The sequence below is a fragment of the Gossypium hirsutum genome, chromosome A09 (assembly GCF_007990345.1).
Source record: "Gossypium hirsutum isolate 1008001.06 chromosome A09, Gossypium_hirsutum_v2.1, whole genome shotgun sequence".
Lineage (NCBI taxonomy): Eukaryota > Viridiplantae > Streptophyta > Magnoliopsida > Malvales > Malvaceae > Gossypium > Gossypium hirsutum.
The window spans coordinates 46753392-46766284 of NC_053432.1; the positions used below are offsets into that span (position 1 = coordinate 46753392).

Below are 12893 nucleotides of genomic sequence, written 5' to 3' on the forward strand. Positions count from 1 at the left end.
TACTATGCTGAAACTTAACAATTAACCTACATGTTTTAATTTTTTATATAATTTAGTTTCTCTATTTTATAATATAATTAGTTAGTTTAAATAGTCAATATTGTTAATTACTTCAATCACAATGTTGACATTAATTTTTCTTAAAAACATTGCAACGAAAAATTATTTTATGATAATAATTCAAACTTTTTTTTTAATCCTAATGAATATTTTTAAAATTATCTTTATTGTTACGTGACTACTAAGAATATATATATATATAAAATTTCAAAATGTTACTTTAGAAAATTTAATAGAAGAATTTTAACAATAATAAGAACTAAATTCAGATTTTTAAATTTGAATTCTTGAAAATAAAAATAGGAGACTAAATTCTAAGTGTACAAAGTATATAATGACTTAAAGCATATTTTAATCTTCAAACTTTTAATCTATAATTTAACACAAACAAATAATCAACCCAAAATTTTTTGAATTTTTTTTACAAAGATATAAAATTCCTTTATTTTTGTTCACCGTTGATTGCATTAAATTCTCAAACCCTTCTTACATCAATAAGTTGTATGTGTAAATTTAAGATAATACACAACATAAACTATCTGGGCAAAGTCAATAGAAATAAATAAAAATGCCAAAGTTAAAATAAAAACATTCATATCTTCTAATAAAATAAATAGTTATCCTAATATTCTTCTTCTTCTTCTTCTTGAAAATTTAAAATTTCTCATATTTTACCTAAAAATGTTGGGAGTAGAATTACCATTAAATCTTGGAGTTAGCAGTGATTTGAGGTTGTGGAAGAATTGGAGTCAGCATGTAGTAGAGGGCAATGAAAGTTCATTTCTTCCACAGAATATTTCTCCCTGCGGATGCCCAACATACTTCTCACTTTACATAAACATAAAATAGTAAAAGCTATACACAAGGGTGAGTAAACAAAGTCCAAGGGGTATCCTTAAGTTTCCTATATATTAATTGTCCTAAGGATCACTTGCATATAGCATCACCAATTTCTAAACACTATAGTAGTAGCATACTTTACTATGCATATTATACATTCATTTTACTCCCCACTCTCCTAACAAGGTAATATTTTCTTTTCATATATATATATATATAGACGCCAAGACTTATATGAAACAGTGGTTAAAGTTCTTATCCCGGCACTTAGATGACACAGTTTCAAACCCTGTCATCCCATTCAAGAGAAAAAAAGAATACAATTCCAGCATGAATATCAATAATTATTAGCAAGAATCCACCAATAAAATTTCTGGATCAACGAGGAAATTGATCCTAGAGAGAAGACTTGAACATATTTCTGGGATAAGTCACTAAGATCTTAATCATGTGCATGAAACAAAGCCTTCTTGAAAATGCCATAGCTTTGATTAAATTTAGAAGAAAAGATCGAAAGCACTTACGATAATAGACTAACAGATTCGAGATCATCAGCTTTCAACGAATTCTCATTGAACGAGTGGCGATGAAGTTGACGTGTGAAACTGCTTGTTGTGTCCAAGAAATAGAGAAGGAAAGACATCATGCAGCTGCAAAGAAACATGGGTATAGGCCCAAAGATCCATAGCAATAGAGAGAAGGATAAGTAGAAGGCTCGCAGTCCAAGTGACCAGAAATAACTTCCTCTGTTTAAGTTTCTTGCAACATACTCAACTGTCTCCATGTCGTCTATGGGTGAAGAGAGCGTGACCAAGAAGCTTACATGGGCGTAGTATCTAATAGACTGCACATTGCAAAGAAAAGCAACAAGGAAACACAACAAGATGGAAAAATACTTGATGGAAGACAGTAGCCGAGTCTTGTTCCCAAAAACTATTTCGGAGCTTGTGTTGCCAGAGTCTGAGCTGCTGCTAACGAAAACACTAATCAGTGAACTGAGAGTGATTGCTATCGTGGCCAAAAGTGTCGACGCCATTATGTTGTTGCGTATTGTTTGTACTGCTAGAACACCATTTTTCAACGGATCCTGAAACATCAACGACAATATCATGCTTAGTACAAGCACACTGGCATTCTATGGAAACAGAAAAAGTTTCCATATTGTAATGTGTTCTGGATTTATCAAATTCAGACCAGCGAAGGATGCTACAGTCTTTTAATAAAAGAACTACAAATCATCATGTTAAGCTCATTAAAAGAGAGACAACAAAAAGGCATGTCGTGATTTGGGAGCCGTCTGTTTCTGCAATCTCACAAGCAGCTCAGAAGTATATTTATTTATTTTTCTATTGATGAAACAACAGCATCTATAGCATCAACATTTAGCAATTGACGAGAAATATAGTTACTTTTACTACTTGAATGTGACTTTTATAAGGAATGATTACACTTGAATGTGTGTTACAGTCAAACCATTTGTAATCGCTCCTTTTTGTTCAAGTCATTAAACTCTTCGTCATTTCTTTTGACTTTTATTAACTTTTCAACCTCTAGTAGCAAGTATATTGAAAGTATCAATTAACCAATTGAGCCAAAAGGAAGGAAATACACCAAAAGTTTAACTAGTCATTGGCTCATCAAGCTCTCCCCAAATCAGCCACAAGAAAGCAAATTCAGAGAGATACCAGCATAATAAGTACTGTGTCTTTCGTTTATTCTTGCTTTTGTGATACTCAAAACAGTAGATTTACACTTAAACAGTTATTACATTATTTCCATTCCGAAGATTGTAAGGTATTTGTACGAAACAGATCAGGCCACCTTCAAAGTTAAATACATCACTCCCTAAAGTCAAAGAACAATTTAAAAGTTGAGAACTCTACATCCTACAAATATAACGATGTTCCTAACAGGTTTTGATCCCATAGGTACAGAAATTCCAAAACTTTGAAAAGAACCCATTACTCAGAATTAATCTAAATAACAAATGGCAGAAGAGAGAGAGAGGGAGACTGACAGACATCATGGAGACAACCCATTGGTGACGAGAATGGGCATTTAAGCCGATGACAGTCCTTGTAGGATGCTTGATAATGGTGCAAAGAAGCCATAGATGATAGAGAGAAAGCAGCAGCAGTCCCAATGGAACCAGTACGTAATCCAACTTATCTTGTTCCATGATTCTTCTCTTTCTTCTTTCTTCTGCGAGGTTTGAGGATCCTCAGCCGGTAACACAAACAAGAAAATGCAATCGACTATTTGCCAATTATCAAACAAATCACTATTCCTTTCTACAAGCCCTATAAGCTAATTTTACTGACAGAGATCTCAAAAACTCACTGCTTATTTATATATATAACTCCAAAACTCATTTACTGTATAGAATATTGACTCCAATTAGAACTTTTATTTAAGTTACCGACTTCAACTAGAATCGTATATGAACCTGGCATCGAAAAATAACTCGACAGCATATAATCCGGAGGCAGTCCCCGTAAGAACGAAATCTTAACAATTGAACCAATCACTCTCGGCTCGAAACTCAATGTGATTTCAGATACCATGGGGTGTAAAAAAAGGGTTAAATTCAATTTTTAATTTTAATTACATAATAAATATTATTTTGAACAATAAAAAAATTTATTATTTAGTTTAAATTTTAAATTTTAGATTCTTTATTTAAAAATACAAGTTCTTTTTTATTAAAAAAAAAAGGGAAAATGAACCTCACTGAAAAGTACTGATGATAAAGAACATGACAGTGTCCTGCTATTTTTTTAACTGTATAAAGAAATAGAAGAATGCGTCCTTTTTTGGGGGGCTTCTTTTTATTGGAAAAAAAATGTCGGACAATAATGCAAAGAACGTGACAGCAAATAAAAAATAAATGGAATTTTAATTAAACTAGAACACAAGTTGTGACTTCTAACTTGCTTGTCTATAATATACTTCTTATTTGGCCTCATTGCTTCTATAATATAACTATAATGATGGTATCAAAATAAATAATAAATTAGTGATGGTATATAAAAGTATATAATACATGTACTCTAAATCATATAAATAATATTATTAAAAAGGATAATCACGAATTTCAAATATAAATTATAAAAATAGATATGAATATTAAGTTTAAAATAATCATATATAGTATTTTATTTTAAAGAGGGATTCACTTATATCCTTTTGTATTTTTTGCACAATTAATATCTTAATGATTCTATTATTAGATTTAACACTTTATTCATATAAATCATGTATATCAAATTTGATGTAAATTAAAATTTTCTAACGATTTGTTTTATAAAAAAAATAATTGTTGAATATATATCAATATATAAAGTATTTTAGATCGATATGATAGAGATATTAAATCAATTCGAAAATTTATATATATGAAAAATATAATTATATCAATAAATACAACTGTTAAATTATTAAAATATTAATAATTTTATACCAGGTAAGTCAAACTTCTTTTATTTTAATATAAATAATTAAACAAATTTCATTTTTTTTTGGTAGAAAATAAAGCTTAAGAAATGCCTAAAAATCCAGCGAAGTTAATGTATTGCATCCACTTCTAGCAATGACCAATGAATATCCTCCTCCAACAAGTCTCTCACGTAAGACGGTGGATCAACGAGGACCACTAACTGATCAATTCCATCTCTTATTGTCTTAAATAGACAATAAACAACTTTATTACTGTCCTTCATAAAATGCAGAAAATTTACTTACTAAATTTTGATACATCATTTATGAATCATTCTGATTTCATTAACATTACTAACCACTGCTAAATCATTTCGAATAACGTGAATTAACAGTGCATTATACTTTCCAATAAACAAATTCCAAACTTTTTAAGTTAGTTTCATCCTTTGATTAAATGAACCATAAATTATTATAATTGCTTTCAGTAAAAAGGTAGAGTGAAAAAAATCAAACATCAAATTATCTGATCTGGTCATGTGTCAAAAAAGAGTTGGAGTTAATATATTTAGGAATGTCATGTTCAATTATTTTGGCGTTTCTTAATAATTGCAACACCATCTCCTTTAATAACTATTTGTTTAAAGCTCTTTTTTGAGCTATTACCACGTTATCTTAATTTAATAAATTTGGTTTGATAATGATTTTTATTAGTATAATGTGTAATATTAAATTTGTTTTAAATGGAAAGGTAATTTGGTTGATAGCATCGAGCTTGAAAATTGTTCCTTTTAACTTGGGTTGGGTTTGATTAAAGATTTAATTAAACAAAAAAAACTCCTAGATAAAGGCAGAAAAAATATTATAACATATCTACTACGGTCGGATCTTGTCTAATTGTTTAAAATCAAAATTACTTTTAAAAAGATTATCTTCTTTTAGGTTGGAATAATCCTTTCTTAAGGAGGATCTATCTTTTCTCAAGAAAAACAAAAACTTTGAAACAACTTTTAAAGAGATATCAACATGTATCATCATTCAACATATAATTTGAGTGGGCTTGAGAGGCATATATTTAAGTGAGACTGAATCAAAGAAGATTTAGTCTTTATTAGTGTAGGACTTATGTGTTGTCTTAGTCATATGAATACATCACATCTATATTATTTTTACTCATCTATTATTATTCCCAAGTTATTTTACCATAACTCATATTTTTAATGGGACCAGTTTTAGTATTGACCATGTCTTTCTAGTAATGAATCGAGCTTATTGGAGTCCTTTGAAGAAGACTTAGGCATAGAAGGTAAAAGTTCTTACAAGATGAACATTAACTACGACCATCGAAGCTATGCTTTGAGATGCTTAAATCAACGAGGGGTGTATCCTAATGTAAGAGGAAATAATCGGCAATAGCATGTAGAGAGTATTTATACCTAGTTTTTTAGGCTACTCATAAGGCCTCGATGCGTGTCCTTTGATTACCTTTCTGGCCATGTTGGCATGCTACTTGATCAAAAACCAGTGCATCCTTGTGCAACAAAAGAGGAAGAGTTGTTCAAGAAGAAAGATCAAACTTTCTTTCCATAGCCTACACTAAATACTTTTTTTTACAAAGAAAAGCTTCATAGGGGAACAAAATATTAACAAGAGAAGCTTTGGAGACTTAGGAATTGATCTGATCCTTTAGAAGAATGATTTGCTGAAGTTTGTAAGTTTTGTACAACCTTACATGAAGGAGATTGTATTTGAGTTTTATGCAAATTTCCTAAAATCTATGAATGAGCCTAGTAGAAAACTATTCTACAAGGCATATGCTAGGGGAGATGGTATGATTTTGGCATTGCACAGATTATAGAGTTTCTCACGCATCCCTGAGCCACTAATGATGAACTTGATGAGTCCTTTGATGCCATGGCCAAAACCATCACCAATGAGGTTCATCTCTCATGGCCATAGCAAACAAAACTTTTAGCATCCACCTTAGAACTTACCTATGTTGGACTCTTTTCCATCATCACTTGAAATTAGATTCCCAACAATTAAAGGAATATAGTTAACAAGAGGAAGAAAACATCTTTTAAGAAGATTTGTGATGTGGTGCAATTCAATTTGAGATAAATAAATTTTTAAAAAATCATCAAGCATGATGAGTGAGTGTGTCCCAAGTTATGTTTTTCCTTTCCCTCTTTAATTTTTCAAATTCTCTTTCAACAAAACTTGAAAAATGTTAATGCTACTAGGAAATATAAAAAGAAGCCTACAAAATTGAAGTTTTATACAAATAGTTGGAAGGGAAGCATACGGAGGCCAATCTATAAACCATTCCCGAAGATGAAATTGTCCTTGATGAGGCAATGCCTACTCTAGTTGGCATTGAGCCTAACACTAATAAGTGTTTATTAGCCTTTGAACAACGCATGTTACACCATATTGATGTTGAATTACCTCTCAAGAGAAAGCTATTGCTCAACTTCAAGCCAATATTCGTCATGGCAATGCTTTGAGGAATGATCTATAGGCTAAACAACTGTAGTAAAACTTTGGCATTTTTTTTAATAAAAAAGGGGGCTAGAAGTTATCATGTTTATTAGTTTTGCTACTATTTTTGTGTTACCAAACTTTAAAAATTTATTATTTTTGGATATTTACTAAGATGAACTTTTATTACTTTGGTTTAATTTTTGTGAACTTTATCTTTCATCTTACTATAATATAATTCTAATTACTTTGATTGTTAATGCATCCATTAATTTAAAGGCACTAATAGTTGATTTGTTTGGTTGTGTTAATAGTTAAATTTGATTAATTAAGTAGGAGTTACTTAAGGGGAACATTTGTTTCTTATATATGTTTCTTTGTTATAGTTTTGTTCAAAAAATTTCCAAATGAGAAGGTTGTTGAGGCAATTCACTAAAGTAGTACCCACCAGTGTCTAGCATTATTTAGCCTAATAAATTGCCATAATTGAAGTTGGTAATTTTTGTAACCAAACCTTTGGGTTGTGATATTTGCTAATACTTTAGACATGTACAAGCACATATATAATATCTAAACCTGTTGTAGGAACTTATCTTAAAAATTGATTTGGATCGGATCAAGTAAATCAACTTCTCTATTTTGAGGATATTAGATTGAATCGAGTAACTTGGTACTATAACCTATAACACCCTCACCCGAATCTGGGTGTAGAATGCCATAAAGGGGTTGGTTTAGACTCAATTACAATTTTGAAACTTAATAAATTAAGGATAGGCTTTATTGAAAAATAAATTTCTCTTGCAACAAAAAACCTTAAACTTAAAAGTTTACTATCTCCAATCTCGATTCTAAGGGAACCATTTAACTATAATATATTAGTCCCCATGGCAAAGCCTCTAGAGGTACCCCCTTCCTATGTGCATAACACTTGATTAACGAAGCTTATTGATCCAACACGGTCTGGCTTGGTCCCTCCTTAAATTCCTTATTTTGTAAATCTTGCAACCACAGTTCAAACCTCTGTAAGTTCCAAAAGAAGTGAGTCCCCTAACTGAATTACATATACTTAGACCTCGTCTCGCAAGGGCATTAAAAGAAAAGAAACTAAATGAAATTAACTCATTACTTGTGCAGGTAAATTTTTCCTTAAAGCCTACGTAGCAGGCTTTGATTTATTCCCGATCCTATCTGTTGGTGAATAAATCATCATACGACTTCCTCCTCAACAACCCTATTATCCATCGATCAGTCTTAACGGTTTCTCGAAAAACTCTCCATCTCCATGGACTCTGTCCTTTCCATTACTTGTATTCCTACTTCCATTTACCCTTAGTATGGATTCTTCTTTGCACCATGTTCTTACAAGGTAGTCCCTTAGGCCTACCCTCCTCAAAGCCCTTGGGTAAGTCCCTCTTGATGATCATTCCAATTTTTTTTTAGCTCATAACGGACTCTATATCTTACCATAGTCCCAAAAGATTTGTTGACACCTTATCCATTTAGATAACTATTGAGGTCCCCCGCCACTTTGGCAGACTAAATCTCACTTAAGATGAGTAGTGTTTGGATTACTCCTTTTTAATCCACCTTATTCATGATACCATAATATAAGTGTAACATGTCCATCTACTGAAAACCACTTCAGTCTATCGTATCTAGCAAACTATCACCTAAGTTACTGTTTGAGTTTACGATTCTTCTTATGTGATGGTTCCCTACTGAACTAGCCCTTTAGCGTGTACTTTGCAATATAACCCCCTCTTAAAGAAGAATAATTTTGACAAACATATCTATCACTTCTAGTGTCCCCTTGTGTAACTCTCTCTATTGATGGGTTCCAACTAACCCCTCTTTATTCAATGGACTATCCATTGTGCCTATGCTCAATCTCTACCATACAAGATCTCACTAAGAACCTTTTGGTGGCTTTTATTGGTGGATCCTTATATGTGATCCTTGGATAAATCTTCTTTCATTTGCCTATACACCAAGAACATACTGACATGTTATTTCTCATAACCACTTCATTATGGGTTACCACTCCACTGCCCCACTGGCTTTCATGGTTATTGTTCTAGTGGTTTGTTTCCCCTTTCTATTACTCTCACTTTGTCCGACAGATTTCTCAACCTGTTTACCGATACTTGCATTTTCCTTATGCGTGATTTTCCTAATTACCATCCTAAACATTCTACCCCATGTTTAATGTCCCAATGAACTACCACGTGTTTAGTGTCCCTACGGACTACCTTGCATTTATTGTCTCGACGAACTCTCTATCCTACCATAGTCGAGCTATGGTCTTACCTAGTATATCCCATGTTTAATGTCCAGTGGTTTCCATAGCCGAGCCACAGTCTTACAGCTCGTAATCCCTGTGTTTATTATCCCAATCGACTACCCCGTAGGACCTTAACACCATCGTGGTGTTGCCCCATAAAGCATATTGGTCACCTTCTCGGTGTTGCTCTATAGAAACTTAAAGTCATCAATATCGTTTTATATTGTATCCACCTTGATGCTTGAACATCGAAGTGTCCCCTTCGGTAAGGCTCGGAGATTCGCATATCAAGGTTTGCTCCCAATAATTTCGGATGGCAGAATCTTAACGGAATTCCAATTTCCTTATTCTTTCACCCATTACACCATTTCTCCATTCATATACCTTAATGCTCAAACACCGCAATGTCTCTTTCGCAAGGCCCGAAGCTTTACACATCACGACTTGCACACAGCAACACCGTATAGCAATATCTAACAAGAATTCCCGTCCTCAAATCCTAGCTTCATCTATCTCGTCAATTATTTTCCCACCATTTTTATCATACAATATATGCATTTCACTTATATACTAACATGAAATACACTATCCTCTTTAAACATGGATTTCTAACTATCTCATGCATACCGAACTACAAGACGGATACCATATATCAAATAAGTTTCATATAGGCTTATTATTCACAATCAATAGAGTTTATTCATCATCACAGATTGTAACACAAAACCATGCCAGCTATATAGCATTACAGGGATGGAGTATAGAAACTCACCTAACACTTATTTGTCTCTTCTCTCGCTTAGCTTTTTCAAATGCCAGAGCTATTGGAACATTTTCAAATATTTATAGTGTTCCAATAACTATAAATGAATAGGTGTAATTAATCAAAAGATTATATTGTTTGATTTTTTGAAAAAGAATTATAACTATTTAAATCATTTTATTTGAATAGTTATAATTAAATGAATAATTTTAAATACATTATTATTCAGAAAGACACCTATTGATGAAAGATGTCTTTATGAAGAGACATGAAAATTCCTATAAATAGGAATGAGATTTCATTTGGAAATCATACCATCAAATTCTAAGATTCTTTCTTTCCTTCCTTCGTTTTCTAATATTATTAGATTATTTTATAAAGTATTACTACAAAAATCCTTTATAGAAATTGAGTTTCTTGTCATATATTGCTCAATGTGTAGTGGACTATTCTCGTCAGTACAAAACGCGAATAGTCATTGGCTTCATTGTATCGTCGAGGTTAATTTGATTGGAACTCATTTGCACACCGAAGATAAGTGGGGGCAAATAGAACCTTAAAGATAGTGGCTTAATACACGCCTTGGAGCCTTGTCCTATTTCTTCTTCTATTCGGGTTTTGTTCGTGTGTTCGAAATTTTCCTCACTGAAGTTTTTTACTAACAATTTTAAGGTTATATTTCATGATGACTACCACAACTCATGAAAGTGGAACACTAAGGGAGTTGGCTTCCAATTTTGTCAAACTTGATAGGTTTGATGGTGACAATTTTCGACGATGACAGAAAAAGATGCACTTCCTATTATCAACTTTGAAGATTACTTATGTTTTGGTTACTCTAAGACCTGACGAGATTGAAAACGAATCTGTTGCTGCAACCCGAGAAAGACAAAAATGGGACAATGTTGATTACATGTGCATGGGCCACATATTGAATGGTTTATCTGATGGTTTGTTCGACACCTACCAAAACAAGGTCACCGCTAAAGAATTATGGGACAAATTGGAGACAAGATACATGACCGAGGATGTTACAAGTAAGAAATTTATTGTAAGTCGTTTCAATAATTATCAAATGGTTGATGGTTGTTCTGTTATGGAATAATTCCGTGATATTGAAAATATGCTGAATTAATTCAAGCAATATGATATGAAAATGGATGAAATGATTGTTGTATCTTCCATAATAGACAAACTTCCTCTATCTTGGAAAGACTTTAAAAGAAGTCTAAAACATAAGAAGAGGAAATATCTCTTGAGGCTTTGGCAAATCATCTTCGTATTGAAGAAGAATATCGAAAGTAAGATCAGAATCTAAATTCTGAAAATGCCAAAGTGCATGTTATGGAGGAAGTACAGACTACTAAACCATTCAAGAGAAAGTTCAAACAAACTGATAGAGCACCTAAGTTCAACAAGAAACAAAAGGGCTCATGCTATCATTGTAGTAAGTCGGGACATTTCAAGAATGAATGTCGATTTTTAAAGAAGAAATCATCTTCTAAGGCTGATAATAACAAAAAGCTCATTGCAATGATATCTGAAATTAATATGGCTCAAGATGATAATACATGGTGGATTGATACCGGAGCAACTAAACATGTATGCAAAGACAAAAGCATGTTCACAAAGTTCACACAATGTGAAAATGACAATGTCTTGTACATGGGAAATTCCTCCATCGTAGCAATCAAAGGCAAAGGGTCTGTTGAACTACAATTCACTTCTGGAAAGGTTTTAACCTTAAATGATGTATATTATGTACCAGAAGTTAGAAAGAATTTAGTGCCTGGAAGTCTGTTAAATAAGTTTGGTTTCAAACTTGTTTTTGAGGCAGATAAGTTTATTTTGTCTAAGGGAGGAATTTTTATAGGGAAAGGGTATATGTATAAGAGTATGTTCAAACTAAATATTATTAATAAGAATAAAAATACTATTTCTGCTTATATGGTTGAGTCTTTTTGTTTATGGCATTATAGATTAGGTCATTTGAATTATAGGAAATTGAATTACATGTATAAGTTAGATTTAATTCCTGTTTTTAATAATAATATTGGAAAATGCAATACATGTATGTTGACTAAAATTACAAGAAACCCTTTCCCCAAGGTTGAAAGAAATACAAAATTGCTTGATTTGATACATAGTGATTTATGTGACATGCATAATATTCCTACATTAGGTGGAAAGAAATATTTTGTTACTTTTATTGATGATTGTTCTAGATATTGTTATGTATATTTATTGCATTCAAAAGATGAAGCACTTGATAAATTTAAAATTTATAAATCTGAAGTTCAACTTCAGTGTGAATCATTTATCAAGTGCTTAAGATCGAATAGAGGTAGAGAATACTATAATCCAAGTTATTTTGAATCCACTGGGATTATCCATCAAGTTTCAGCCCCCTACACACCACAACAAAATGGTGTAGTTGAAAGGAAAAATAGAGTCTTGACTGAAATGGTAAATTCAATGTTATCATATTCAAGTCTTGGACAAGGTTTTGGGGGAGAAGCTATTCTAACAGCTTGTCATCTATTAAATAGAGTTCCTAATAAGGAAACTAAAAGAACCCCCTATGAACAATGGAAGAAAAGAAAACCAAACCTTAATTATTTGAAGGTTTGGGTTTGTAGAGCTATTGTCAAAGTTCCAACACCTAAATGTAAAAAGTTAGGTGAAAGAGGAATTTGATGCATAGTTATAGGATATGCACATAATAGCAAGGCATATAGGTTCATGGTAATTGAACCAAATGATTCAATTTCAATTAATACTGTTATTGAATCAAAAGATGCTATTTATGATGAAAATAGATTTAATTCTATATCAAGACAATTACAGCCACAACAATTGATTCATTCTTCAAATGAGAATGAGATTCCATTGGAATAAATTGATAATAATGATGAATCTTGTCAAGAATTAAGAAGAAGTAAGAGTATTAAAAAGGTCAAAGATTTTGGACCAGATTTCATTATGTTTCTTATAGAAGGAAAAGGTGAAAGTATATGCAATAAGATACCTTAT

At 32.0% G+C, this 12893-nt stretch overlaps 1 protein-coding gene across 2 annotated transcripts; it reads right to left on the bottom strand.

Moving 5' to 3' along the window:
• Nucleotides 1–505: 505 nt before the first annotated feature.
• Nucleotides 506–3698, bottom strand: LOC107888792 (uncharacterized). Of its 2 annotated transcripts, none has more exons than XM_016813010.2 (3): nt 2922–3698; nt 1425–1987; nt 506–863 (listed from the first exon to the last, which is right to left on the bottom strand). In XM_016813010.2, exons 1-3 carry the CDS (start codon nt 3009–3011, stop codon nt 776–778), a joined length of 741 nt encoding a protein of 246 aa, XP_016668499.1. In that variant the 5' UTR covers nt 3012–3698; the 3' UTR covers nt 506–775. The 2 variants fall into 2 exon arrangements, with proteins under 2 accessions (XP_016668499.1, XP_016668498.1); XM_016813009.2 differs by having other exon boundaries at nt 2918–3474.
• Nucleotides 3699–12893: the final 9195 nt, after the last annotated feature.

Coding starts and splice junctions, on each gene's coding strand:
- LOC107888792 (XM_016813009.2), bottom strand. CDS start 3,079: ATGGAACAAGATAAGTTGGATTACGTACTGGTTCCATTGGGACTGCTG. Junction 1,988..2,917: donor GGGTTGTCTCCATGATGTCT/GTCAGTCTCCCT, acceptor TTGATGTTTCAG/GATCCGTTGAAAAATGGTGT. Junction 864..1,424: donor GAATCTGTTAGTCTATTATC/GTAAGTGCTTTC, acceptor GGGCATCCGCAG/GGAGAAATATTCTGTGGAAG.